This window comes from Paramormyrops kingsleyae, chromosome 21 (assembly GCF_048594095.1).
Source record: "Paramormyrops kingsleyae isolate MSU_618 chromosome 21, PKINGS_0.4, whole genome shotgun sequence".
In the NCBI taxonomy this organism is placed as follows: domain Eukaryota; kingdom Metazoa; phylum Chordata; class Actinopteri; order Osteoglossiformes; family Mormyridae; genus Paramormyrops; species Paramormyrops kingsleyae.
In genome coordinates this window covers 16,388,613-16,413,892 of record NC_132817.1, presented here as the reverse complement: position 1 = coordinate 16,413,892, position 25,280 = coordinate 16,388,613, and the positions used below count along the sequence as shown (strand labels likewise).

The 25,280-nt window shown below is 44.5% G+C and overlaps 2 protein-coding genes across 7 annotated transcripts in view; one reads left to right on the top strand and one right to left on the bottom strand.

The window, feature by feature from the left end:
• Positions 1–820: 820 nt before the first annotated feature.
• Positions 821–2,668, bottom strand: LOC111836535 (protein FAM43A-like). The gene has a single exon (XM_023797894.2). It carries the CDS (start codon positions 2,496–2,498, stop codon positions 1,464–1,466), a length of 1,035 nt encoding a protein of 344 aa, XP_023653662.1. The 5' UTR covers positions 2,499–2,668; the 3' UTR covers positions 821–1,463.
• Positions 2,669–8,539: 5,871 nt separating this feature from the next.
• The window catches only part of LOC111836632 (polyamine-transporting ATPase 13A3-like), a 36,666-nt gene continuing 19,925 nt past the window's right edge, over positions 8,540–25,280 (top strand). For 5 of the 6 annotated variants that reach the window (XM_023798087.2, XM_023798086.2, XM_023798085.2 and 2 more), the window contains exons 1-10: positions 8,540–8,752; positions 14,815–14,884; positions 20,880–20,960; positions 22,540–22,713; positions 22,965–23,117; positions 23,289–23,359; positions 23,751–23,834; positions 24,506–24,575; positions 24,828–24,962; positions 25,148–25,220. In XM_023798087.2, the coding sequence (XP_023653855.1) occupies positions 20,910–20,960; positions 22,540–22,713; positions 22,965–23,117; positions 23,289–23,359; positions 23,751–23,834; positions 24,506–24,575; positions 24,828–24,962; positions 25,148–25,220 (811 nt within the window). In that variant the 5' untranslated portion in view covers positions 8,540–8,752; positions 14,815–14,884; positions 20,880–20,909. Of the gene's footprint in view, positions 8,753–14,814; positions 14,885–20,879; positions 20,961–22,539; positions 22,714–22,964; positions 23,118–23,288; positions 23,360–23,750; positions 23,835–24,505; positions 24,576–24,827; positions 24,963–25,147; positions 25,221–25,280 lie in introns of those variants that run through there. The other variant, XM_023798088.2, reaches the window with a different exon arrangement.

Here is a 25,280-nt window from a genome sequence, read left to right as displayed (position 1 = left end):
GGCTGCAAATATAGTAAAGTTTTGTGAAGCAGGTGTAGGTGTATCTTCTGTAGCAGTTACCGTCCATGAATCGGAGTGTGGAACCTGAATTACCGATGCCACCCTCTCCCTTTCTGTTCCATGCTGCTACAGACAAGGCCACATATAAGACCTTAGTGTCACGTCTGAATCACTAAGCTAGTTAGGGACATAGGCAACATTGCTGGGCTTTCTGCTTGGGGTGAAGGTTAGCAGGAACAGCCTTAGCACCAGTCAAACTGTGCAATCAGACTCCATCACTGACCACAGTGTTCATGCATGGCTGCATTATTGCAAATCGCTTGTCTCCTAGTAGCCCGAAAACCCTGAGGGCAGCTGCAGAGGCTGACGCCCTCTGATTGGTCAGTGGCATGTATGAAGTTTCCGGAACATGTCTGCCACTGCAAACTTGCTAAGTTCAAAAATGTTTTGAGCTGCAGCAAATTGACCACAGGTGAATAAACGCATTCTTGCCTGAAGGTTTATTCTCACAAGCTAGGGGATAAATACATTTTTTTTTTATCTTTTCAACTTTTGAAACTCTGAATTAAAAAATAATGCTTCTTTCTTGAATAAATATTTACTTGCCCTCAAACACTGAAAAAATAAATTTGCTTCTGTTTCCTCACAGTAGTAGAGCAACATGACAACTGCATACGGCAATATTGCAAATCATAACTGGCCTCTTTAATATCACAGTTCATTATGGGTACAAAAAAAATCTAAATATGGAAAGTCCACAGGAAATGAAGAATGCCACATAATTTACTAACAGGAAAAAGTTCTTTAGAATTGTAAAAGATTATTTTATTTTTTTTATTTGTCATTGGTCCAGAGAAAACATACACTTTATATAAAAAAACAAACATTTTATCATACATACAATCAATTAATATGTACATAATAATACTTTAGCGTATTTCCTTTTGCACAGCAAAGATAAAACATTTATTTTTGGAAAGAACATTTACCATGCCACGATGTGTTTAACGACGCAACACTCAAAGACAAAGTTCCACAACGGTACAGAAAGGGAAAACTCACAACAGTGAGTGATGCAGACGTCAATTTCTCACGGGTAAAGGTTGCAAATTAAAAATACAGTTATAAGTTAGGTTCTTCGGGGAAACGGTTTAACCCAGCATATCTTTAAGCGCAACAGGTCAAGGTAAACAGTGTTAAATTCCACTTTTTGGGCCGCCACTGCTTCGTGGCAGTAGTAGATTTTGCCAAAAACTGTAGTGCCATTGTGTATTAAAAAATAATAATAATTTAAAAGTCATCGTAACATAAGTTATTGTCTTTAGAGTTCATGTTTTCAAGTGATTTTTTTGTGGAGGCACGTAAAGGACTTTAAAATGGACAGTACAGATATCAGCGTGAGAGGAAAGACACGGTTTGCACGTAATCACGATGTGCGATTGCAGACCGAATGTTAAGCACAGTCAGCCAATTTCCTGCAATTTTCCTTCAACGTGGCCATTAGATAAAGGGATGGACTCCTGGCCGCTGTCTATGGACGACTCGCTGCCGGTGCTCTCCCCCGAGAGCAGCCGCGTAACCCGCAGGTCCGCTTTCAGCGTCCGCACGTCATTCCCGATGCACATCTCCCCGAGGTCGCTGATGATCTGCGACAGTTCTTGCTTCCCGTTGGTCAAGCAATCGCTGTCAAAAATGTCCTCGCATTCATAGTGCATGGCCTTTTCCTCTTCCTCTTCCCCAACTAAGTCCTCGGTGATGGAGCCAAGTTTTGGCGCGCTGCGACTGCGCTCCACGGGCGGCTTGTAATAACACTGGCCGTTGAGGAGCTTCCGAATAGGAACCAGAGGGATGGTTTGCTCTCCGATTAGCTGCTGCTGCTGATGCCTTGCATCGTCCCTTCGTTTTAACCTTTTAAACTCGGCCAAAGCGTTCGACGACGTCTGGTAGAGAAGCAGTGCCATGGCTTTTGCTTTCTCCGGCTTAGACACAAGCACCGCATGACACCTTAGCATTACGGCTTTATGCTTCATCTCATGCCTGTAGATCCAAGCGAAGATCTTGGGAAACCTCGGGTCGGCGACGCAGTAGGTTATCCGGTGCAGTAAATACAAATGTCCTGGTCTCCTCGCCTTGTCGTCGAGGTGCACCATCCGGATGCCCTGCGCGCTTATAGTCAGCCGCATCTTCGTGCCGTTCTTTCCCATTTCGCTTTTCTTCCATATCTTGCTGACAGCTACATCCGTGCAGCCGTCTCCTTTCGACTGAATGGTAGTGGCATTGCCCAAGTAAAGGACCGTATAAGTGGGGTCCTCGTTGGTGATCTTGACCTTTTTTCTCCTGGATTTGAACATACTTCCTACCCGGTTCAGTGCGCTCTCCGGGCAGGACTTGGCGAAGGAGGTCAGCGCAGAGTAGTTCAAACTCACGGCATATCCCTTCTGTTTAGCCTGTTTGTCTTCCTCTATAAGCTCGAATTTGTTCTTCTTCCACGGCAGCATTATCTAGTGTTCTGTAAACTATTATGCAAAAACACAACTTTCAGAGGATTTTCGTGCACTCCTCTTATTGTGTAATGCAGGAATATTATCTATAAAGTATCTAAAGTATTTCCGTATGAACTCTTGTTCCCCATTTCTTCCTTCTGTCTTGCACACTTCTCTACTGACAGTTCACGTTTATTCCAGGCAAACCCTCCTCAGCTCAAGATATATGCTGGGCTGAACCATTTCATCCAGACTGTAGGGGGACACGGTAAGCAGCAAGAGCGCTAATAGAAATCTAGTAGTTTAAGATTTTTTTTTTTCTCCAGAATTCACCGACTGTACTTGAATTTAATATTTATTTATTTTTTCTCTTAAACAATTTATATTTACACAATTTGTTGATCTGTTGATCAGTCGATCCTAGTTTTTTTTCGGAGTTTGGGTTTCCTTGTTTACAGCGGCATGTGTTTTTTTTAAGTGAAATCTATAAGGTGTAAAGAAAACCATTTTTATGAATTGATTTGAAATGTTTAATGAAAAAGCGACCTTTAAAGTGATGGAGAATATTGTGGGTTTACGCGTGATACAAATATTACAACGGCTGCTACTCATGTAGACATGCGATGTGTTAGTAACGAGCGACTTTTTGTACCAGCAGCGAAAGGTGTTTGATGTTGAAGACCTGTTCATTTCAGTTTTCAATTAGGCTGTATTGTCTTTTTGAAGAGTTTTTCCGCCATCTGTTGGTAAATAATGGGTACTGCATGAGAATTTGTATTTACAGTAGGACGCCTTTGTCCGTAGTGACGTACAAGCGAGGAAGGCGTGGGGTCAGATGGCCTTGGCGAAGGGTCTGAAGCCAATCCTGCTGACTACGGGATTCGAACATAGGACTTTCGAGGTTTTGGGGATGTGCCCTAATTAACTCAGATAGCTACACAGCGCCCTGCTACATGTTCTAAAATTAATCTAAAAAGTAAAGATTTATTGACATAATAAGGACGTATTATTCCTTTTCTCCTTTCGTACTCCTTACTCATACTGTATGTGACTAATATCACTCGAATTGCATTTTTTAGCTCGCTTGTTTGTCTCATGCCTGTTTAGACTGTTGAGTAAAGTTTATTACAAAAGAATTGACTGCAAAACAGGACGGTCCTCTTTGTTGCGATAATTGAGAAATGTTCTGTAGAACTATTTAAGGCCTAAATCTGTAGGTATATATTATCATTGTTGGCGTTGTTAACATAAAATTCTCTGACAGAGTGAAAAAGTTCAAATGTTGCCATCAGGTATTTACTATATCGGAGGACACAAGAATTCGACTGATCTGAACAACTGACTTTCAGACCTTTCGGCAAAATGTCAATGTCCGGAGACCGGAGCGCTGCTCAAAATGAAAGTTTGCACGATTTGTATCTTAATGTATTTGTGTTTATTTCGTAATTTTTGTAACAAAATTCTTCGACGCCATTGCCAAAAGCTTCTAAGTAACATTGCAAAAGAATAAATTGTGGTATCAATTCCGATCGTCTCCTATTACTTAGAATAACCTGAATAATCTATATTTGACACATAGAAAGTTAGTTATTTTGATACACTTCCTTACAGGCTTTGTTAAAGCCTTTCATCTATTTTAACCTGCTATGAAGATGAACGATTTATTTGATTTACGTATTTCATAGACGTAAATAAAGACGACACGCCTTTTATTCCCCAAACTAAAAGGGGTAAGATCATCAGGGAGTAAAATGTACAAAATCACTGAACGTTCCATTTATTTTCATCAGAAATATTTGTTTCTTCCTAGAAAGACGTACTTTGTGTTTCACACATGTTTTCCGTGATAGTTCAGTCCGTAAACAACTCTAACAAGATAATCGGGGGAGTACGGCGCGCACATTCGCACTGATAAGACAATGACGTAAGGGAGCTGAAGACAGGCTGTGATCAGATCACACACTGAGGGTTCATCTGCACAAAACACCAACAGAATAATGTTTTCACTTGTAGCAGTTAACAGAACATTAGTACATTTATTTATTGTGTTTGAACCATTGTATTAAGGAATTACTGTTTTTTTTCTACTTTGAAAACTATAGAATGTCTTTATTAGCCAATCTACAACAGTGTAGGGGAACCGTCCACTGGCCCAGTGGCGGAATCCAATTGGACAGCCGAAGGCTTGGAATGCGTGTGGATCCTTCCGAGCGCTCCTGTAAAGTTACCCATTTTAGGTAAAGACCGAATTATATCTGACTCCAATTTGATTAAAGATCTTTATGGCGATTTTAGTCATGACATTTCTGTTAATTAGATTACTCCAGGGCTGTGCCTTCTATTGCTGAACCCCCACTAATCCCGGACAGTGGGGCACACTGTAATACAGTGCCAGCCTAGATGCCCGTCAGGACCCGGCGACCCATAACGCCTCAGAGGCTCAGCTGACACTTGCCGAGTCTGAGATAATGAGGGCCACAGAGGTTAAGCAGATGTCTGCCGTAACCCAGCGTGTGCACGCCTCAGAGGCTGGGCCGGACTTTGCCGTAACCCAGCGTGTGCACGCCTCAGAGGCTGGGCCGGACTTTGCCGTAACCCAGCGTGTGCACGCCTCAGAGGCTGGGCCGGACTTTGCCGTAACCCAGCGTGTGCACGCCTCAGAGGCTGGGCCGGACTTTGCCGTAACCCAGCGTGTGCACGCCTCAGAGGCTGGGCCGGACTTTGCCGTAACCCAGCGTGTGCACGCCTCAGAGGCTGGGCCGGACTTTGCCGTAACCCAGCGTGTGCACGCCTCAGAGGCTGGGCCGGACTTTGCCGTAACCCAGCGTGTGCACGCCTCAGAGGCTGGGCCGGACTTTGCCGTAACCCAGCGTGTGCACGCCTCAGAGGCTGGGCCGGACTTTGCCGTAACCCAGCGTGTGCACGCCTCAGAGGCTGGGCCGGACTTTGCCGTAACCCAGCGTGTGCACGCCTCAGAGGCTGAGCCGGTATTCACCGTAACTCAACTTGGGCAGTCGCAACTGTTGATCTTATCAATTCTCAGACCCTCAGCCAATCAAATTGCTTTAGGAGGAATGTGACAGTTCCTTCGTTCTACTGTACCAGGTGATAAGATCCTCCACTTGGGTTTAGTCTTACATTCTATATTTCTCTTATGTGAAAACATACTGCTTTAAGGTTGAGAGTACTGTGCCCGTCATACTGTGACCATTCAAACGAGACCAAACATGGGTGTATGTGTCCCTGATGTTAGTCTGAGGTAATACCTCCTGTATTGGTGTGAGTTAGCGAGTGTAGGGTGTATCTGTATCTTGACGTAATCAGGTCTTGTTACTGGAATTTGGCTGCAGGGTTCTGGCTGCCCAGTGGGGGTGAGGTGTCCTTTTTGATGTGGTGATCAGGTGATTTGGGTCCAGTTTTGTCGGAGCCGGTGGATCTTTGCTTCAGGACACTGGGTGGAGCATCACAGGCTTGCCAGAGCTCAGACTAACCACTAACCATAAAAATAACAATAAAAATTAACATTTGTAAAGTTTTGAGTAAAGGGAAGAAGACTGCTACCCTGGTTGTGCTGGCAGAAGGTATCCAAGATAGCAGTAAACTAGAAGAAGGTGAAGCAGGAGACACTGGGAACAACCAAAAACCAGTTAAGCACAAGGCAGAAGTGGCTTTATAATGTAAGGGAGGACAACCAACTCATCCAGCAATGCCTCATGAATCGAAGGATGACATCAAGTGACCTTCAAAGAGATTGAGAAACTGTAAGTGGTGTGAAGTGCACAGTCAGGATGATTTAAAATAGGCTCCTAGAAGCAGGACTGAAGTCTCACAAAGCAAGGCAGAAGTTCTTCATCAATGAGAAGCAGACAGGAGCCGTGCTGGAGCTTGCAGAAGACCATTTTCTCTGATGAGTTTCAGCTCTGCCCAGCTCCTGAATTTTTGATGACTAGACAAAGACCTGGAGAAGCTACAAATGTATGGCAACTACTGTAAAATTTGGTGGAGTATTGCTGATGATCTAGAAGGGCTTCAGCACGGCTGGGATTTGGCAGGTCTCTGTAAAGGGCATATGATTCAAGCAATATTTAAGGTTGTCTTGAAAGAATACTTGTTTACATCTGCTCAGACCATGATCCCCAACAGGATATTCCAGCAGGACAATGCTCCATGCCAAACATCCTGGTCAGAGGTGAACAGTTCAAGTCCAGAAAGTAAAAATCCAGACCAAGATTTTGTTTCAACCAACCAGCTGAGAATAAATAGTCACAGTACTCAACTGGTTGGCTGAAATAAAATTTTGGTCTGGATTTTTACTTTCTGGACCTGAATCACCCACCTCTGAGCCTGGTCAATAAAGGTGTGAATGGAGGAACACCAAATCATGGCCCTGACACAGCGTGCCCACTCTCCAGACCTGAACTCCATCCTAAACCTGTAATATTATACAGTGGAAGATGGATAGTTATAAGCCATCAATCAAAATTGCAGTGCAAAGCTGGTGCAAAGTCAATGTGAAGGACTGTGAAAGATCAAAGTCAATGTGAAGGACTGTGAAAGATCAAAGTCAATGTGAAGGACTGTAGTGTGGCAGCATGTGAACTGCGATGTATATCCAGGGTCATGCCACCAAATTTTTATTGTTGAACTCTTCATAAGTAAAAAATATTATTTAATATGGGTAAAAACTTGTTCAGTTTGCATCAATCACTGTACAACAACATTGTATTTTTGGTACTCTGGTATTCTGCAAATAAATGACAACATTTTTGTTTGGATTGGAATTTGGAATGAAATGTGCTCAAAAATTTATAAACAAATATAAAAATGTATAAATTGTAAAAACAGTGAAACTGTGGTGTCTTCATTTTTTCCAGAGCTGCATTGCATATGACTATAACTTGCATTTTGTTTCTAATTTTTGTACGATGAGCTACGTTTGTTGTTATTCACAAACATTCAAAGTTCCCTACGTTTGATTAGTTAAAGGAAAGATGGGAATGAAAAATGAAAGCCATTAGAACAAAGACAAAAACAATAAATTTGGAGGGAAACCATGAGTAGTTACAATCAGTAATCAAGCACTTTGCAGTAAAGTTAAAACTATGGCTTATAGAAGACACTCTTCAAACTACTTAATAAACTCACTTAATTAAAGGCATCGGAGTAGAAATAGCCCACTATCCACTTCTGAAGTGTGGAAAAAGCCTGCTTTGTCGCCATCAGTGGCCGGCTGACACCATTCAGGATGTAGGTTTAAATTAAACCACTAGGTGGAGATATTCCACAATGACGACGACTTAGGTACAGATGCCGTGTCGATTTCCATATTTGTAGTATGAAAACTCTCATTGTAATTGTATATGCTAAATTTGTATTTAAAGCTAATAAGGTATGCGCCGTGGGTGGTTGATTTACCGGATTTTGCTGCTTTGGGCAATAGCTGGGCAAAAAAGTTACAGAGAATTATTAAAGGCATAGGCTATATAAACTACTTCCATAATCCATCAAGGTGTTGGATTGGTCAGGTCTACCTGACCACATTCTGTTTAATGACACTAAAAACAATATTCTTGAGTGTCTATTTTGTTACTCGTACTAGTAAATACCAGGATATCGAACAAATGAAAATTTCTATATGCACTAAGCGAAGACGCGTTAAAAGCGAATTTTGCATTTGCTTAAGAATTTGAAATAGCCTAGTTCCGTAGGTTTCATCCGAAAACCCAAGTAAACTGCAGATTGCCCTATTCGTTTCGTGTCGCTTATATCAAACTGCGTAATCCCATATGTGTATGAATCGTATGCACGAAGAGCTGTTACAATTATGAAAAATATAAAATAACCACATGCATTGTAAATTGATTCATGTGTGGGTGCATCAAAGCATTAATACATACATAGTAAGAATGAAGAGAGAACATTATTATGGAGTGTAAGCTAAAATCATATTTATGAGCAAAAAGACACATTATACATAACAAGTGCAATTTTTGCCTCTCGGGGTGCTTAAGTGACCTCACATCCTGCCTCTTACTTCCTCCAACTATGGTTGGCAAGCCAGTTTGAGGCAGTCTCCGGCTCGCAGCACACTTTCTTCACTCGCTGATTGACAGCGTTGCACACGCACCTTCGCTTTGTGTTGCGTGTTAGTGCATCGCTCACACCACGAAATGCGACTGGTTTAAAAAACACTTCTTTTCTTTTATTTTTTAAGCTTCTCGGACACAGAATGCTTCGCAGGTGATATTTGACGTGTTCGGTGGTCCCGGGTGAGTTTTTTCCCCTAAGTTTATCCTCTGCCTAAGGACAATGCGCTTAGGGGGTGGAAGAGTCCGGTGGGCGCCGGCGTGCATGAGAATGTGTGCGCGCTTCTGTCACTGAAATAACGGGATCAGATGTTTCTATGTTCCTGCCGTGCTAGACAGTTGTGTAAAATTTAACCGAGAGTTTAGTTAAAAGTCTTGATTTCTTCTCAGTCCCGGATATTTTTGTTTAGAAATGTAAATGTTATGATTTGTGTGAAAGCCCGCAAACTTGTTCCAGGATGGAAACTTCGTAGCTGTTAAGTGTTGGCAAGAATGTTTTGCACACCTGTGTTGAAAAGTTCCGATCAGTGATCGTCTTAAGAAAGCACGACGAGACGTCGTAGACGTTTGAAAATGCCGTCGGGGTTTCGGCGTAAGAAATAACACGTATTTGTGACATTTTGGAATTCAGTTCAAAACCACGTTTAAGATCACTTTTGCATATTTCTGTAATAGTCATATAAACATTTGTATTACACTATGAACGGCTGCTGATATTGCTCTTTAGTTATTGGTCTTAAATACTATAACAAAACTTAAAAAATGTCAAAGCACTTGCTTATGCTTACTACAAAGTTATTGCATACAGCATTTCAGCAAACACCAGTGTTCAGTGTTGCTTCACGTTAAGGTACAGAGTTTAAACCAGGCTTGACTTGACTTGCTCTGAATTTACTTCATTCCTGTCACCTACATTCCTGATGCAACGCATTTTTTTTGTGCACACATACTGACGGGTATCTACTGTATGTTGTACTAATGACAGGGCTGAATGAAAAAGCACTGCAGAGTATTACTGAAATGTAATATTATTATAAATCAATCCATCGACTACGTATCCAGTACAGTGTTGCAGGGGAAGCTGGAGAATAGGGAAGAAGACGGGGGACCCCCTAGATGGGATGCCAGCCCATCACAGGTCACACACCCCTGGAAATTCATATTATTATTATCACTGTGTACTAAGGGTGCACTAACATTCTGAAGGTTTTAGCGTTAAGTGAAAGTAAGCTACTTTTAAAGGGTATAGTTAAATTATGAATTATTATTATGGGATGTCAAGTAGCATGAACTCATGGCTCATAAATCCAAACTGCCGGTCCAAACTATACATATGTAGATTTTTTTTATGTACTTATAAAACAAACTTTTGAAGACCTGAATTGTGTGAAGCCTAATGACTCCAAAGAAAATGATGCTTAAAGGTATTTATGTGAGTGTTTTATCTGTGGCTTTGCTCAGATAACCCCTAACATTTAAATATGTACAAATAAGCAGTAATATAACAGACAGTAACAAGAATTTCTTCTGCTCTCCAAAAAGCTACTGATACCTGGTTTGTTGGCCACCACCCCAGCCATGCAATGTACAGTATTTGTTAAATTTCACCACCAGCTCATTAAATTAATGAACGTAATTAGTTTATTTACTTCGAGAGGTGTTTTTTTATCCAGACAGGTTGGGCGAGGTCAGGAAATACTTATTAGGGTGACTTGAGAAGAGGTTTTGAAATGGCTTTGCTGACAAACCTTGACAGATATAGTAAAACTAAGGATACATAAATATAATTTAAACACAGTCTCATTCTGCAGCTGAAGAGTTTTGCATGGTACTGTAAACAAACTGTGTTCCCGAATATCGAGTCTTTTATATTGTAATGTTTGAAAGAACTTAGATAATGTGTCTTATAAGAATATAAAATAGAGGCAAAAGCCATGTGATCACTGCAAAGTATTTGGGGTCTCTACATGTTCTTGTGAGAATTATTGCTAATTTGGTTTGGCTAAGTTGCCTTGGATGACTTCCTCTTTTTCCTTTGTAGCATATTTAACATGTACGATAAATCTCTGACAATTAGAGTGGATGTTACACAGGGAAGCTTTTAAAGAATGATGGCCAAAATGGCACAGACTATAGGCATGGCAAGGTTCACAGTCATACAGCAGATTTGGCTTTTTCTTGCATTCGCTTTTCTGTTTCCTTCACAGCAAAGTCTCTGGAAGTCATCTTCCATCGTCCTTTCCGCCTCAGTTCAATGGGCATCATGTGGCACAGTTTGGTTTCAAGTTTAAATGCTTATCAGCACCAAGTCTGGTTCATTTCTTATCAGAGTATGAGTGAAGCTAAGGGGAACCTCGTCCCTGAACCTTAACAACAAGGCTGCTGAGTTTAGATACTAGGAAACTGCTGAATGGAGATTGAAGCGCATAGCAGAACACTGGTATGAGATATAATGAAAATGAAACTCGAATGTTCTACATCGGTTTCGCCATAGACTTTTTTGGCACATCTTGTACACGTCAGTCCCCACTTTTCAGCGTGCTGTCTGGCTCATAGAGGAGGCGATACCGATTTTGTTTGCCTTTTAGGCTGAATGTACAGGAATCCGGAGGCAGGCTGCTGTCACTGTGTTGTGAAAGAACAGTCCGGTAATCTTACGCCAGAGAGGAGCCGTCTTGCTCTGCAATGATAGTTGGACCAGTCAGCTATTCACAGACAGACCCAGATTAGTTTTACTAAACTACTGTAGAAGATGTTCCTTTCTGTAAGTTATTCACTCAGTCAGTTACTTTGTCTCCAGTCATTTTACCTCAGAAGACGCGGTCTTCCATCCCTAACACGAAGCACACTCCCGCTGAACCGTTGTCTCACCAGAACAACTTTCACAAGCGTACTGGGGGTTGAGAATCAGCGGACTGGAATCACTGGGGCAATTCTGTCGTGAGCCAACTTGTGACGGGCAGCGCAGACGCAGAGGTGGCAAAGCCTGTCGTTAAAATACCTCCGAAATCATAAAACGTGTCAGGAAGCCGCATCATCTGTGGTGCTGCCAGGAGTTAATGAGGAGGGCAGCGATAGCACTGGAGGTGAGCAGCGTGTTCCGGCATTTTCCTTCATCAGCTCTGACTCTGCCAGGCTTTATGAGTTCTCTGCCGATATCCACTCCGAACTGGGTGAGAGAGTAACACCGGTTCACCCTGGGGGCTGAAACTGATCCTCGCACAGAGATAACAGTCTCATTTATGGAAATTCATCCTGCCAAAATGACATTGCTCAGCCCTAGATACTGCTCAGGTTGGACAATGATTTGCACAATCCCCTTGGACAACATAGTAAGGAATCCAATTGGATTTAAGAATAAGTGATATACATATATGTCTAGTATGTCCAGCTCCATGGTGTTGACCGGCCCGCTGTCAATATAGCTCTATCTGTCAAAACATTTAAATGTGGAATAAAAGAAGTGAAAAGGTTTGTTGAGGTAGAGATCATGCAATGGAATAGTATAGATCTTTATTTGGGTTGCCAGGGTTCCATGTGTGTGGAGTCTGCATGTTCTCCCCGTGTGGTCGTGGGGTCCCCCCCCCCGCCCAAACACATGCTGAGGTTAATTGGAGTTACCAAATTGCCCATAGATGTGCATGTGTGATGAATAGTGTGTGAGTGAATGGTTTGTGAGTGTGTGAGTGAATGGTTTGTGAGTGTGTGAGTGTGCCCTGTGATGGATTGGCACCCCATCCTGGGCTGTTCCCTGCCTTGTGCCAGTGTCCTCCAACACACCCCCCCCCCCCCCCCCCACCCTCCCGACTCTGAAAAATACAAGCGGTTACAGAAAACAGATGGATAAGATCTTCATTGTTACTGTTCATAGAGCAGCAAAAATTCATATAGCAGCAGTCCAGTCAAGTAAAAACATATGCAGAGCTGCAAACGCCACATAAAGAACAGGCTTACAGGGATATGCACACGGTGTAGATGTAAACATGCACACATCGATTGTACAAGAAATAGAAGTAAATGTCTTGGGTTGTTCCCTGACCTTTGCCCGCAGATACGCTCCAGGCCAGCAGCCATCCGGCATTGGGCAAGCGGGTACAGAACATGGATCGATTAGATGGTGGATATAAGTCAAAAATGTAGAGCAAATTACATACATTATCCAGTATACAGAAGTAATGTTTTAATTAGTGCGAAATCGACACCAAAATGATTCCGGCATGGTGAAGTGTCCCAAGTCAGTGCTCACTGAACTGCAGGATGGAACCCTGACAGCTGTGGGCAGAAAGATGTTTTTCAGTCTGGTTGTGTGGGCATGAATAGACCAGTAGGGTTTCGCAAATGGCAGGAGTCTGAACAGGTTGTATCCAGGGTGACGTGTGTCTCCCATGACCCTGAGAGCTCTAAGGTAGCGGTGCTTGGTGTTGATTTTGTCCGGGTCAGGAGGTCTTATGCCTCTGATGCTACTGCCGACTTCACCTTCACTGCTGAAGGCGAAAAGCGATGTGGCGGATTCTGAGGGATTTCTGACTGCAAATCTCTGTCTGTGTCGGTCATGTTTAGTGTCACCAGTCTAAGTCATTTTTTTTTCCCTCCCAGTTTTGTGTATATTTTGCTCCACTCTGTAAGCTTCCAGTTTACAGGAAACAGGTGTCATTCATTCTTGTTAAGGTGGACTCGCAGTCCGAAATTTTTTTGCGCTTATAAATAAATTATCCAGCCCAAGTTGCATGTATCTGACTTTTAAAATGTCAGCACAAAGCGATAGCACAATGAACGAATTTCATTGATTTATACATAGTGACTGAGACATAAACCTTTGAACCGGCTTGTAAGGTCCTTCCTTAGCTTGCGGTGGAGAATCTGAAGTTTCTAAGGCAGGCATTTCGCACTGCGCACATCCACTGATTCACCCTTATGCCTTTTGAGTACTTCGCTTGCATGCGTACGTGTGTCATGCAGTAATTCAGGCACTCGTGTGCTTATATGACACCTATGATGTAATAATGTGCTAAATGCCATTTATCCTTTGTTTTATTGTAGTAGAAAAGCTATGATATCCTGTCAAACTAATAACTTAATTTTTTATTTATACGTCTCTCTTTAAGTCAGCCAAACAGAATGTCCCTGTTTGTGATTGTCGCACACAATCACAAACAATCACAGGTAAGGCATGCAGGTGGATGCGTAATGAGGTATCAGCTATTACTCATAAGGTGATCATTTGTTCATTATTTACTAATTGATGTGAAGCTGCATGTTGCTCAATCAGGCTTGGCTTGGACAGGCTTATAAAGGTTTTGTTTCAGGGATTAGTGTGCGAATAAAGAGGATTAGCGGCGATGGGGCGTGAGCTTTTGCGAGTCTCCGGTACGCACGCACTGGACAGTGCGCAGCAGTAATTTTCCATTAGGGCTGTGGGTTCCCAGCCTGAATTTTTGTGGGGTGGGTTATTTAGTTACACTTTGCCGGTGCTTTCTCACCTCATCTGCTTGCGTGTGAATATTCCCTGAGGTAGTCAGGCCTCTTGGTAATCATATCGGATAGACTGGGCACCGTCTCGTATAACTTGCTAATCTTGTCAGCAAATCAGAGATGAGACTTCATTGCACTAACAGTTGGATAATTATATACTATAAACATAAGTAACATAATGACAGAACCTGGCTGGGATATTCTTTGAGATAGATTCTGCCCTTATTGATATTCCCCGGGCACTAGTCTGGAATATCAGTTGAGATTTACTTGTGCATCTGATTCACAGATAATAGGGCTGAATTTGAGTTCTGAGGGAAAAGTGCTGAGTGTGAGTCAAATTTCATCCGTCTATCCGTCCATCCATCCATTTTCTGTACCCACTTGTCCAGTGGAGGGGCATGGGTACCCTGGCAGACTAAGGCAGCCCAGCAGTTTACTGGGGCCCTTGAATATGTAAAATTCTAAGTAAAATCGGGCGGGGGTGACATTTTTTCGAGGGCCCCAGAAGTTCTAGGTACATTCCTGCCCCTAAACAGAGTTGCGGGGGTCCAGAGCTTCTCAGGAGCAACAGGAGCAAGGCAGGGAATAACCATCAACGGACTCGTAACGTAAACTGTTCTCTGTTCCCTTGTGACATTGTGGGCCATCGGATGCATTTTTAGGTCGTGTCTCGTTGACAGACTTGCTGATGCACTGCTGCATGGTCTAAGCTGAAGGAAGCCGTTTTGTTGACCTGCAGGCCACTTTTTCTGGTGTTTTCCTTCCCCCAGGAGACTCCTGCTTGACGCGCAGAGAGACGGCACTGTTGCAGCTGTAGAGCCTCGGGCTGTGGGCGGGGCGGTAAGCACAATCGCCGCACTCTGATTCGCCGGCCAGCGGCTGTCAAAATCCTGTCCGTCCTCCCGGAAAGGTGCTTACGTGGGCACAAGAGATAAAACAGGCCAGCGTGGTGGACTGGGTAGCCTGGAATGTATCCCAAAGAAGCCCAAAAGCACCATTTGTACAACTTCAATAAAGATAGATATTTAACTATGTGTGGTGAACTTTATTTAGTGGAGTTTGCGGTGTTTATTTTGTGTTAGTGGAGTTTTCCTCAGGGTCCAAAGACAAGCAGTTGAACAAATAGGTGTCTCTAAATCTCCTGCAGTGTGTGATTGTGTGTTTGTGCAAGTATCTCCCTGGCAATAGACTGGCATCCAGTCCAAGGTTTCTCCTACCTCAGGGTTTCTCAACCTGGTTTTCTGGGACAGCCAGACGGTCCACATTTTTGCTCCACCATGACGCTGAACTGGATAAGCGGTGGGAGCAGAGGAGGATAGTTCAGGTCCAGAAAGTAAAAATCCAGGCCAAGATTTTCAACCAGTTGAGTACTCTGCCTGTGACTCTTCATGCTGAACTAGCTGGTTGAAACTAAACCTTGGTCTGAATTTTTACTTTCTGGACCTGAACTACCCACTTCCGGATGGGAGGGTATAACATGGTACGTGACGGAGGAGGCTTGGTCTACGCCTGTGTTAGCTGGGTGATAGAGAAGCCCGGGTTTCCCTCTACGAAATGTGGGATTGGCACCCCCTGGGTCCACTGGTCGGTTGAAGCAAAATCTTGGTCTGGATTTTTACTTTCTGGACCTGAAATTTCCACCTTTGTGCTGAGGAGGCACACGGTCAGGCCAGCCTGGGAGAGCAAGGCCCGGGAAAGTGGCTGACTTACATCTGTGCTCTCTCTCTCTCCACATCCATTTTCCAGCCTAAGGGCAGATACGCTGTGTCTCTCCTGCCCAGCTATGTTCATGTTCCGTTCTTTCAGTGGAGAATTTTGATTAAAATGGATGTTATAATGTCCTCGCCATGGAGCTGGGGGGTTAAGGGCCCACAGACGTGGCTCTTCTACTGAGGCTGAGCTCAAACTGACCACCTTCCGCTCACAGCCACAGGGGCAGTGCCCGCTGTGCCACGCGCTGCTATGCCGTTATGACGGCTTTGCTGACAAGCTGAATTGCCGCCCCGAGCTGGACTGTCGTCACGTCCATGGTGCCTCCCTCTCCCTGTGCTGCATGGGATTGGCTCCAGGCTTATTTGTGACTCTGTACTGGATAAATGATTGGAGGAGCAAGTAAACCGTGTTGCCCCAGGGGCTTTTGATGCATTGGGGGTCAGAGTTTAGGCACATTGACCCTGGCTCCCGGTACTAGGGAGACTGACCAGGAGTTTTATATCGTTAAGAACGCAGTGATGAGCGATCACAAAAAAAAAAACAAATCACCTACAAATAACTTAATGCAAACAGGTGAAACTATTAATAAAAGCCAGAAGTACACCCATGTTTTTTTTTAAAAAAAGCAAAAGGCTATATCAGAGTTTTTCAAAAGCAAACAGGCAAGTGGATTTATTGCCCCTGCCCCCGGTGTGGCGTGTTCCACGGCCCATGTGATTCACCGGCGTAATGCAGCCGGAAGCGCCTGCTAGTAGGAGAAGAGTGAGAGCGTGTTGTTACTGGAGAGGGGGTCCAGAGCGTGGGCTCCGTGAGCTGCCCCCCCCCCCCAGCTGTGTGACTCTCCCCCAGAGCGCTTGACACGGTCACCAAGTCCTGTTCACGCCGGCATGCTTGGACTGTCGCCTGTTCCCTTTTTAATTAGAACCCCCCTCCCACTGCGCCAGTAAGCGCTGATTCATGGGGACGGGGGCATGCGCTCCATGCTGCGTGGCCCCCGCCAAGCGTGCTGCCCTGCTGGGTCTGTGCCTGATAGTGAGCTGGCACAGGTTTATAGGTGTGTGTGTGTGTGTGTGTGTGTGTGTGCGCGCATGGGCTTCAGCGCGTGAGTTTGTGGTCTGAGTGAGTCTGGGGATGATCGAGGGGCTCGTGTGTATTAGAGGGCAAATAAAAACATCCACCCATTTTCCGGCACCTCTTGTCCTACTGTATCCCACAGGCTATGGGTACGAGGCAGGGAATAACCCAGGATGGGGCGCCAACCCATCACAGGGCACAAGGCAGGGAACAACCCAGGATGGGGCGCCAACCCATCACAGGGCACAAGGCAGGGAACAACCCGGGATGGGGCGCCAACCCATCACAGGGCACAAGGCAGGGAACAACCCGGGATGGGGCGCCAACCCATCACAGGGCACAAGGCAGGGAATAACCCAGGATGGGGCGCCAACCCATCACAGGGCACAAGGCAGGGAATAACCCAGGATGGGGCGCCAACCCATCACAGGGCACAAGGCAGGGAATAACCCAGGATGGGGCGCCAACCCATCACAGGGCACAAGGCAGGGAATAACCCAGGATGGGGCGCCAACCCATCACAGGGCACAAGGCAGGGAATAACCCAGGATGGGGCGCCAACCCATCACAGGGCACAAGGCAGGGAACAACCCGGGATGGGGCGCCAACCCATCACAGGGCACAAGGCAGGGAACAACCCGGGATGGGGCGCCAACCCATCACAGGGCACAAGGCAGGGAACAACCCAGGATGGGGCGCCAACCCATCACAGGGCACAAGGCAGGGAACAACCCGGGATGGGGCGCCAACCCATCACAGGGCACAAGGCAGGGAACAACCCAGGATGGGGCGCCAACCCATCACAGGGCACAAGGCAGGGAACAACCCAGGATGGGGCGCCAACCCATCACAGGGCACAAGGCAGGGAACAACCCAGGATGGGGTGCCAACCCATCACAGGGCACATACACACCATTCACACCTACGGGCAATCTGATAACGCACATCAGCCTTAGTGTGTTTTTGGACTGTGTGTGTGGGGAGGGGGGAACCTAAGTATCCAGAAGGTGCCCCATGACATCATAGGGAGAACATGCAAACTCCACACGCATGTAATCCCAGCAGGTTTCAGAGGCATGAGGCGACAGTGTTAACCACCGTGCCACCCCTCATTGGGGGGGGGGGGGGGGCGTCCCACAACACAGTTTTTGTATTAAACTAATTTATAGCTCTCATTATTCAAATTTATTGTTTAGTTGCCCAAGAAAGTGTCTGAAAAACATCAGAGTGCAAATGCATGCATGTTTAAGTTTGAACCAGTAGTAGTCATGTTTTTGTCCAAAGTACATTTTTTTGAGGAGGGTCAGTTAGGCATTAAGGACCACGGTGGAGAGGCCACTCCTCTCACCGTGGGATTCAAACCAGCAACCTTCTGATCATAAGTATGCCATCCGACCTGCTGAGCTGCGCTCTGTACTGGGAGGGTGATGTCTTTGCAGTCTCTAAGGATGACATTTTGAGAGCAGGCGTTTCAGGTTTGCCTCCTCTGTGAGGCCCTTCTTGGGGGACATGTCACCTGACTGGTTATGCTTCCCTTCCGGGCGTTCCCCTGCCCCATACCTCCAGGGCTGGGTGTTTTATTCCCGCCCCCAGTTTTGTGTGTAGAGTTTGCATGTTTGCTCCTGTATGGATGTAACAGACAAGCCTGATTTAAGATGATGGCTGCCTCGTTGTGGAGGGACTCAGAGAATGCATCGCAAAGCAGCCAAAGAAACATTTGGCCAGCTTGTAACATTTCATGTGATACAGCTTAATAAAAGTAGATCTTTAACCGTGCATGATGACCTTTATTTAGCTCCATTATATAAGATGTTATGCTTCTAGATCTATGGGGGTGGATATGAAATGGCATCCTGTCCAAGGTGCTCCTGGCCTTGTGAACTGTGATTTCTGATATGGGGCTTCAAGCTTAAGCGGTTAAGGGTATGTATAGATGTATAAGGACGTTGTGAGATGAAGTGTGACTTTGAGGCCGGAAAACAGCATCAAAATGTGTGTGGCTGATCTGGTATTTTTATATCTACGTTCAATTATTTGCCTGATGCCTCTATAGTGGAGATGAGATTAATATTAAACTGCTTTGGCTCAGGCGCATGTTCAGCAGAAGGGGTGAGCCCCATGCCCCATTTATGAATGGTTCCCACCAGGATCTGACCGTTCCATTCCGAGCAGTGGGGGACTTTGGAGTCCTTGGGTTTTCTGCTCCTACTGTTGGCTGCTATTCTGGATGTGATTACAGGAAAAAGGAAACATTCTTTTCGACCTGGCAGGGATGGGATAGGACTGGGAGGGTAATTGGGATGAACATAATTATGTCAACTTGAACCCCTCCCCCCCCCACCACGCCTCACCTCTGTCCCAACATTGATAATTGAACCCCTGTGGGTTGCTCTCCCGAAAGTTGGGGGCCTCCCGCGGAATGTGATCCAGTAGAAGCAGGACCTGTCGACGACTCCTTAAGCGCTCTCCTGATTGGCCAGCGCCGGCGGCTGGCGGGTAGGGATGGGCTCTTCCTGCGTCATCCCCCCCCCCCTCCCCCACGAGAATTTCCTGAGGCGCGGGAGCCACGAGAGGCGTTTCCGTGTGCCGATCGGCCCCGCCAACCTGTTCCGTCATGCGCACCTCCAGGTCCACTGAGGACGGGCAAATATTTTGTGCTTGGAGCTCGGTTGGAAAATAGATTAATGACCTCCCGCCGTGTTTAATATATATCGCGGCGGTTTAATATCTTCGGCATTTCTCGGGTCGGATGAATAATGACATGCTTTGCCCCGGAAATCCTCTAAAATGGCTTCCAGTCACTACCTGCTGTGTTTATTTATGTTTTATGATCTATATATAATCAGAGAGGACGCCTTTCCTCATAAATACTGCAGTGTCTGCTTTTGCTCTGTCATAACAGAACTTATCTGGTCTCACTCAGAGTGTAGTGATGGATACCCTACTATGCCACCCAAACAATCGGCTTTTTTCAAAGCTTTTTAAAAAGGAATAGAAATGTTGTTTCTGTGTGCTTGGCTACAGCGTCTTGAAAATGCCGCTTCAACATACTTCATAACTCACATCCATTCTTGGGTTCATGACAAATCCTGGATGTTCATGCAGTAACTGACGTGGAATTCTGCTCAGTAAATTTCTCGAAGAAGTAGATCATCTTTTATGTAACGGCCCCATTTCAACAGAGGGATGGAGAATGTCCGATTTTTCTTGACGACCGTGTCGTTCCTGGACCCGCACTGTGTTCCTGTTGAACACGTTTGAGAGGATCAGATATTAAGGAGTAGTGTTACTGTATACCGTGGTACCCCACTTTTCAAAGCTGTTCGTTATTACCTTTCTTTAGTATAAGTACTAATTGCACTACTACAGACATCACTAACGTTATATTTGCAAGCAAATTCAACTATGTTATGCTACGCTAACATCATCAAACTAGTATCTGTGCCTACAGGTTATTATGCTACACTGTGTTTCAAGCAACTAGATAATCAAGTATAATATGCTTTTTTAATGTGTATATTGAGCAGATGAATGGAAGAACGTAGCAGAAACTGCTGTTACCTTTATGGGCATGTAACTCTCCTTTGTTATGGTAATGAGTTTGATTGCGGCAATAAGTTTTACAATTCTGCATGCTCGTCTTTTTTTTTTCTCATTTGTCAGCACGACATCCTTCAAAATCCATATAACCAATCACATCCATACTGACCCCCCTCCCCTGTAGCCCCCAGTGCTCTCTTATCTGTTACAGTTGGCTCTTATTTGCTGTTTGTTTAACCTTTAAATCTTGTGATTTCTATGCTTAGTCCTTAACGTTACTTAATCACTAGAAGAGTTCGATCTTAACTGTTTTAATTTCAGTGATATGACTCGGTGACATAAGTGCAGAATTTACCATGAACAACACTTAACGTTTTTTTCTGTATTGGTATCGTTGTAGTAACAGTATCGTGCTACTTAAAGGGGTATCAGTATCAAGGCAATCATTTTGGTGATGCGACAGCTCTATTCAGGACCATCTTCTATGAATTCCGTTTCTTCTGCTCAGGAGTGCACAGTGTCATCAGGAAGGCCCACTATGATGGAGGAGGACCACAAGGTCATCAACCAAGGCCAAGAAGATGAGATGGTGAGTCTGACTTCTCTCAGCTGCTCAGTGCACCCCAATAGAACAGTGTTTCCCAATCTGGTCCTCGGGGACCCACAGTCGGTCCATGTTTTTGCACCCTCCCAACTCCCTGCCAGACGGTCCACATTTTTGCTTCCCAATCCGAGGACCGGATTGGGAAACACTGCTATATCCAATTTAAAACATGTATTTAAGGAGCTATATGAAAAGATGAGTTTGCCTTTGGACAAAATTGTGAGCTGAAGAATGAGTCGATAATTGGGTTGAATTTGAACTGAAGTGATTCTTCATGGGCCTTTTGCGCGAGCATGTTGGAATGCTGCTTTTCCCATCTTACTCTCCTTTGAGACACACACATATACACATATGGGTTGAGTACAGGGTCAGGCTATTTATCCAGCCTTGCTTAAGGGCCTTAGGTAAATATGACCATTCTGCTGAGGGTAGGACTCGACCTTGTGACCTTTTGATGACACACATACACAGAGGCTTAACTTGCTGAGCCACACACAGTGTGACTGACCCCGTCTGAACACCGACTTACTGACGACACAGCGGTAAACTTCTTATTGAACTAGAACTCTTGTTGTGAGGTAAAAATTTAGGGTTATTATAAAATGGGTAGGTTTCGTCCCAAGGGCAAACAGGATGGGATGCCAGTCTATCGACGGGCCCATAGCCAATCATGCACTGCAAGCAATTTTCAGACCCTGCTTAGCTTTATCTGCATGTCTTTAGACTGGGGGAGGAACGCCACTGAGAGAACAAGCAAACTCCACACACAGAGCAGGGGGCCTGTATCACGAAGCGGGGTTTGTTGCTTAACTGGATAACTCGCCGGGTTTAAGGTGGTCGGGGCTAAACGTAGGTGAGCGAAGGTGAAGTCAAATGTGGGATTTGAATCTCCAGTGCAAGATAACGATGAAAAAGTGCTTCCCATTGAGTCATTTGCCTACACAGTTAAGCAACAATTATGTTAGTAGCATACAGCTCTGGAATAAAATTTATGGGTATGCGGCTGTGTAGAATGTTTCAAATCCTGTTTCCATGCTTCTCCTTGATGAAGGGCTTCTTCTTGTGTTATGGGTCTTCAGTCCTGCTTCTAGGAGCCTGTTATGAGCTGTCCTAGCAGTGCACTTCACACCTGCGTTTAATGTTTCACATTATTTTTGAATGTCATTCGAGGTCATCCTCCGATTTATGAGGCACTGCGAGATAAGTTGATGGGCATCTCTGGCATCTCTGGCATTAGAATGTTGCTTCTGCCCTCCACCCGGCTGGTTTATGGTCGTACCCAGTTTCTCTTGCTTCACCTTGTTCTTGTGTCATGCTGTCTTAGAAACTTTAAGCCAGGATGCAGCCTCTCTGGCAACGTAGCCTTCAGCCAGATGAGTCAGGGTTAAACCAGGATTTAAAAATACAGATTTTTTTAAAAATGTCGAGTGGTCTCTTAATTTTTTTCCAGAGCTGTATAATTATAGCTGCCTGCATAATTCCAGACCTTTTCATTCATAAAATCCATTATTTCGGAGAGTTCCTGAGACTCACACGCTGTGCGGCGTCTCCCTGGTTCCCCCAGGAGATCTCAGGCTACCGGATGTGCCGCTGGAAGCTGTTCTTGGTGGGCCTGGGTGCCGTCGGCACGGGCGGCTTCCTGCTGCTTCCGCTCTACTGGATGCCTCATTGGCTCCTCCGGGCCACATGCTCTCGGGCCACCATTGGGGACGCTGATATGGTGCTGCTCAGGACCACGGTATGTGTGACTTCTGTAGAGACGGAGCATACCACTCAGTGTGGTGGGGGGAGCGTGCGGCATGAACTAGATCTGCACAGCAGGTGGCGCAGTGGTTAAGGATCTGAAATCACGCCAAAATCGTGAATTAATTGACCTATTTAATTCTATAAAATGATTGTTCGAGTAACTGAAGTATGAAATTGTTCGTTTCATTACATGACATGTTGTTGAGGCTTCTAAATTAAATCCCATGAACCGGTCTGTCCCAGGACGAGTTTAAGAGATGGTTCCGAGCTCGGGTTCAGTGGATGCTGGCTCCGGGGAAGAAGCCTTTCAACAAGCTTGACTCTCAGACAGCTGTCACAAATGGCCATTCCAAGCACGACCCCATTGGGATGCAACCCAGTCAGCATCTGGTAGAGGTAGAAAATGTCCCAACATCAAAAGTGGGGGCCACATTGCCAGTCTCGACCCCCATTTTAGCACACCAGCCTGATGGTGACCATCTCACTCCCACCATACAGCAAAATGCACTATATCTCCATGTCAGCATTTGTTGCTTGCTGAAATTGTCTTATGTCTTTTCCTCTCAGATACGCTACTTCACACTGCACAGTACAACTTATTTCTGGAATGATATGATCCAGAATTTTGAAGTGTTGAAGTAAGATTTAAGATGACTTACCTTCTGTGTGTGCATGCGTGTATATTTGTGTGTGTATATAATAATATACATATGTGTGTGTGTGTGTGTGTGTGTGTGAGAGTGTATAATATACATATACAGTATATATATGTGTGTGTGTGTGTGTGAGTGTATGTCTTTGTGTGTGTGTGTGTGTGTGTATTTATATAATTCTTCATGTGATTTTTGAAATTACAATTTTACGTTCATTTATAAATCATTGTTCTTGGGATCTCCGATTTTCACCCCAAATGTTTGGTCTTTCGTTAACCGCTGGTAATCATGATCTGTACATACTGTTAGGGTTGCTGGTGTCTGGTAAGGAAGCAGCACACACTGAGCCTGTAATAATGGCGTGTGCGTGTTACAGAGGCCTGGAGGACCTGAATGTGACCTGCTCGGCTATTCACTCTGAGCACAGTGCGGGGCTGACCAAGCACATGCAGGACTACAGGTCTGTGGGCGGCCTACAGCTCTGCAAGTTCCCTTGGTGTTATGTCACTGCTGAACTGACGTTACACTCTTATTATTCCATCCATCCATTCATCCATCCATCTGTCCATCCATCACCAATATTATTATAATCATTATTATTGTAATTGTCATCATCATTGCTATTATTATTACTTCTATTAAGAACAACAGAACAACAACAATAATAATGATAATTATGATAATCTAACCATACATAACGGCTTTTTCAGTGCAGGGTCTTGTCACATTATTATTATTATTATTATTATTATTATTATTATTATTATTATCATCTTCTAACATCATGCCCACTCATTGCTGGGCACAAACATACACATACTATGGTTTCCTCCCACAAGGAAATAAAATACATTTAGTTGGGCAATTTATCGTCTTTAAATTGCCCGATGTGCGTATGAGCCCATGTCTGTCACTGGCCCCCAGGGGACCGCAGACAGGTGCCAGCTTTGCTCTCATGCTAGACTGTGTAGTTGGTTGTGCCAGATGGATGGATGGATACATTTAAATGCTCACGGTTATTAGCATATTAAGCTACAATGTCAGCCTCAGGTACACTTAGCTCTGTTGGATGAGTGAATTCAAATTAAATGTACATACAGTAACATTTATTGTGTGTGTGTGTTTGGACAGGAGGTTGTTTTTTGGGGTGAATGAAATTGATGTGAAAGTACCCTCAGTTTTTAAACTTCTCATTAAAGAGGTAGGTAACATTATGATGGCAAAGATGAGAACGTTGATTAGCAAACTGTTCTTCTTCTGGAAATAAACTTTAAGGAAGTAAAGTGATGCATATGTTCCAGTATGTTGCAATATCAGAGATTTCCTGTTTAATAATTAAAGATTAATGATCCCAACATGAATATAATATGAAAATATACTCTTACAAACATTTTGACTAAAAGCGTAAAGTATGTTGCCTGTTTGCCTCATTAACCGTCCTTGTCTCTCCCAGGTGCTGAATCCGTTCTACATATTCCAGTTCTTCAGTGTAATCCTTTGGGGCTTTGAGGAATATTACTACTATGCTGCAGCCATAGTTTTTATGTCTCTTGTTTCAATAGCTACCTCCCTCTACACTATCAAAAAGGTTAGCATTAGCAAATGCATCGCGTTAGCAGTGTTTTCGGAAGGGGGTGGGGTTGTTTTGCAGTTATTTAACTAGGTGCATGGTGTTGTGAGTTCTACCTATTACAAACAGGACTAAAATAGATCTATGGTTGTTCGGCAGCGGTCGATATCTTTCTTCTGAAACACTGCATTGTGTTGTTTCAGCAATATGTCATGCTGCACGACATGGTTGCCTCTCACAGTGTGGTCCGAGTCTCTGTGGTCAGAGCTAATAATGGTAAGTGTGAAATCCGCCTCTCACATTAAATATGTATGAGACACCAAAAACATATCAGGA